General features: G+C 38.3%; 1 protein-coding gene across 1 annotated transcript in view; it reads left to right on the forward strand.

The window, feature by feature from the left end:
- Positions 1-3,828, forward strand: part of LOC104162641 (sodium- and chloride-dependent glycine transporter 2-like) — a gene marked incomplete at both ends in the record, with an annotated part of 6,361 nt that extends 2,533 nt beyond the window's left edge. The window contains 2 exons of the mRNA XM_009701418.1: positions 1,348-1,482; positions 3,725-3,828. Coding sequence (XP_009699720.1) covers positions 1,348-1,482; positions 3,725-3,828 — 239 coding nt within the window. The remainder of the gene's footprint in view (positions 1-1,347; positions 1,483-3,724) is intronic.
- Positions 3,829-3,925: the final 97 nt, after the last annotated feature.

A 3,925-nucleotide genomic window follows, 5' to 3' on the forward strand; every position in this document is an offset into this window, starting at 1 on the left:
ATGCAACTGCAATTAGCACCCAGGTTGAAATGTTAGGTGATGACATAGCGTAAATTTAGCATGTTTATAAAAAGTAGGCTGAAAAGATAAAAAAACTGGAGGAAAATAACTAGATATTTCCTGGGATGAAGATGGTGGATATGCAGAGGTAGGTCTGAATTTTCTAGAGCTGGGGACAGGGTTTCTGATTCCGAACCATCCTTTTGCATTTAGAAGCTGACATCTGTTGGGAGGTACCTTGGGAATTAGTAGAAAATCCAGATTCAGAGTGCCAGGGAAAATCGAGACTTCCCCCCCTCCCCTCTTAGTGTGATAGGAAAAACTGTTTCATGAAAGGCCAGAGTCAAAAAAATGATGATATACAGGAAAGAAACTTCGGTTCGGATGCAGCAATAGATATTTCTTTAAGTGAGTCTTAGTGGTCAAGGAAAATACTGACTCCTTGGTGTCAGGGACAGAAATCCTGTGTTTATACATAGATGAGTTCAACTTATTCACTGCACAAAAATTCTTTGGGGCAACTTCTTGAAAGACTTCTTGAAACAGCAAAGAGAAAGTTGGGAAAGCAGTTTCAACAGTCCCTTCAGCTCAGAGGATTCCGGTCCCTGTAAGACTTAGAGGTTAATGTGAGAAGGATTTTAAATGCTCTGGGGTAGAGCGCGCAGCTGAACTGGCCATGATCTAGCCATTTTATTAGACCACAGAGAGAGCTCTGCTCTGTACTAGATAATTATTAAGACATTAAACACACAACCTCTGTTGTGTGTTTAGATTTAATGATGATTAGGTCTATCTGGATCTTTCCACTGACTTTCTTTTTTTTGCATTGGTCCATAAATACTGTTATGGTGATATGTAATTATTAAGAGGTACAAACAATAATAAAAATTCTTTAAGTTTAGTTCAATACAGAGAAAGATTTAGAAAAAAATCAGAAATTTAAGTGTTACTGAATGGCATTGCTCATTTCATTTCCACTGAACTGTGTTATTTTACTCTGGGCAAGGATCAAAAGTGATATTTTTGCTTAGCTGTGAATTCCTACTGTTCCTCTCCTCACTTTCTTTTCTGCTTTTTCTTTCTCTTTCTATCTAGAATCCCAACTGTTACCTCTGTTGCTATTGATATGATTCCTGTTTCCAGCAGCAAGAAGAGCTGTAAAAAAATCAGATTTCCTGGGAAATAACCCTGTTGTCTTCCTAGTTTATCCCCTGGCTATTGTCTCTGAGCCCGAGTAGTTGCTTTCTTCAGGCAATAATGTAGCACTTGTATTTTCCCTATTTTCCCACCTTCTGTTCTTACGGATCCAAATAAGCCCTTTCAATATTTTTTTTTTTATCTGTCCAGGTGGTGTACTTCACAGCTACGTTCCCCTACGTAGTTCTCATCATCCTTCTTATAAGAGGAGTAACGCTACCTGGAGCTGGAGCTGGAATCTGGTACTTCATCACGCCGAAGTGGGAGAAGCTAATTGATGCTATGGTGGGCTTGTTATTGCACTTATAACTCTGCTAGGGTGAATAAGTCATACAGATGTCTTAGAAAATGCTTGCAACAGACACTATGTGCAGAAGTAGTATTGTCATCTGCAGGAATTTGTTCTTCATCTTACTTCGAGTGTTGTTGCCATGGATGTTTGTTATTTGCGTGCACGTAACATTTTTTTGCGAGTGTTATTATAGGTATGTTATTTACTTCACATCTAATATTTCACCCGAATCTCTGAGTAGGTGCATTTGGAAAATAGGGAATTAAAAAGGAAGTGTAGATTTTCATACGCTGATGTCTGTTGGATGCTGCCTTGACTTGAACAAGCACAGAAAACTTTTAGTAGGTAACATCATAAACTTCCATGCATTTCTTGAGAAATGCTCCGAATACGTGTATTTTACTCATTGAGCAAAGATTGTTCTGAATAACGCATATGAGACATTAAGCAAAATCAAATTATAGATCCTAATCTAACTCCCCGATAGCACATATACTGACACAGGACAGCTGTGATCTTTATCCTACCTGCAGTGTAATAAACAAGGCCACTTGCTCTGTAGGAGAGGACAAAATTAAGAGACTTGGTCCCTGGCTTTGCTCTTTCAGCACTGACTGTCTGAGGGGGAGCTGCAGCTCTGCTGCCTCACGATTTTGATTGATTTCTAAAAAGCCATTTGTTGCCAATGAAGCCAGTCAAACATGTTCCAAAAATACATGTGGATTTGCATTTGTGTAGACCCAAACGCACCTATGGATCATACGTTTCTTCTGTGACGTGGCACACGAGCGCCTGCGTGTCCGTCTGAAGGGTTTTGAGGCAGGAGTCTGGAGCCTGAATTGAAACCTGAGCTGAGGGTCACAAATCGGAGTCTTGTCTAGAAATTCAAGTGGGATTTTTGGCAACACCTCAGGAAAATACCTGTTTGGTTTGTTGTTTGTTTGTTTGTTTTTCCCTAAGAATTTTTTTCCTCTATCAATAGCAGTGTGATATCACACTGATAGATTGATAATTAAAGCTGAAAACAGTTTTCTGGATGAATTATGCAGATCTTATTTTCCTTAATATCTCTGCAATAATGGCTATTTTGATTCTTTGGTGATGGGAGTATTAAATCTTTTGCAAACCATACAGAAATTAATTTTGCATTAAATACAAGCATTTTTGCATCCCACATTGTGCAATAAAGGAGGTGAGAACTGTTGCCTTTTGCAAAATGGAGCTGCCTGAATACACTAAGTGTCTGTACAACCCTGGGTAAGTGTTTGATAATATTCAGGCGAGCTTCTGTTTTTAATTTTATTTGCAGTTTTAACATGAGTATATTACGCTTAGATGAAGGACTGACTGCTTGTTGGCTGGTAACTTTTCAAGTAGTGTTTAAGTAATATCTTCAGACTGGTTAGTGTGTGTATAGGTCCACCTGTATATCTGTGCATGTACATGCATCTCCATTTCTACATGGGTGGAAAAATCAGACTTTGTAGGAAAGCTGGTAAATAGAAATATCAATGCTTCCAACATTTTTGCAAGTGATAAGTAGGACAAACTCCTTTGAAATTCCAGGCAATTTAGAAATATTTTATCTAAATGCGTTTAAGGCGTTGAAGAACTTTGTTACAGAACAAGCAATGCTGTCTGGTTGTGTGTGTGTTTGTTTTTCAAGAGAGACTTGGCTGAACATGTCTTTTCTTCTGATGGGAGGAAACTGGGTCCTGGTGTCTAAATACCCCTAGCTTACCCTGTGCTGTTTGATGTACGCTTAATGATAGAAATTTACCCTAATTTTGATGTCAACTTATTTATAAGTAGTGCAACAAGCAAATCTGAGGTTTGTTCTTCTATCACAAAGATAAAGTATTGTTTAGGACCACTGACGAATAAACCATCAGCACCCGATACAGATTTTTCCTCTTGATTTGTATTTTCTTTGCTGAATATATTTGAACTGATATGTATCAAGCAATATAACTTGAATATTTGTGCCTTCCATATATGGCAAACTTTGTACTGTCATTTTATACGGGCTCCACAAGAAGAGGAGTACTCATCAAATGGACACTATGTATTTTGGGGCAGGATTTTGCTTTTAAATGTTTTATTGACATCTGTTGCTTTAGTGTTCATTGAAACTTCTTCTGTATTAATCTCCTAACAGTTACATGTAGTAGTGCTGTTGATCTTTCTAATACTTTTTCCTGAAGCCAATGTTATTTTCTCTCTTGCCTGCCTTAGGTTTGGAAGGATGCTGCCACTCAGATTTTCTTCTCCTTATCTGCAGCATGGGGAGGTTTAATTACTCTCTCTTCTTACAACAAATTCCATAATAATTGCTACAGGTATGTGAGAGTGAAACCCATCGGTCTTATTAAAACAGGCCATCTCCAGAAACAGCCATCTGCCAACTTGCAGAAGTCTGGTTTGAAAGACCCCCCC

This window comes from Cariama cristata, unplaced genomic scaffold (genome assembly GCF_000690535.1).
Source record: "Cariama cristata isolate BGI_N322 unplaced genomic scaffold, ASM69053v1 scaffold35045, whole genome shotgun sequence".
Classification (NCBI taxonomy): domain Eukaryota; kingdom Metazoa; phylum Chordata; class Aves; order Cariamiformes; family Cariamidae; genus Cariama; species Cariama cristata.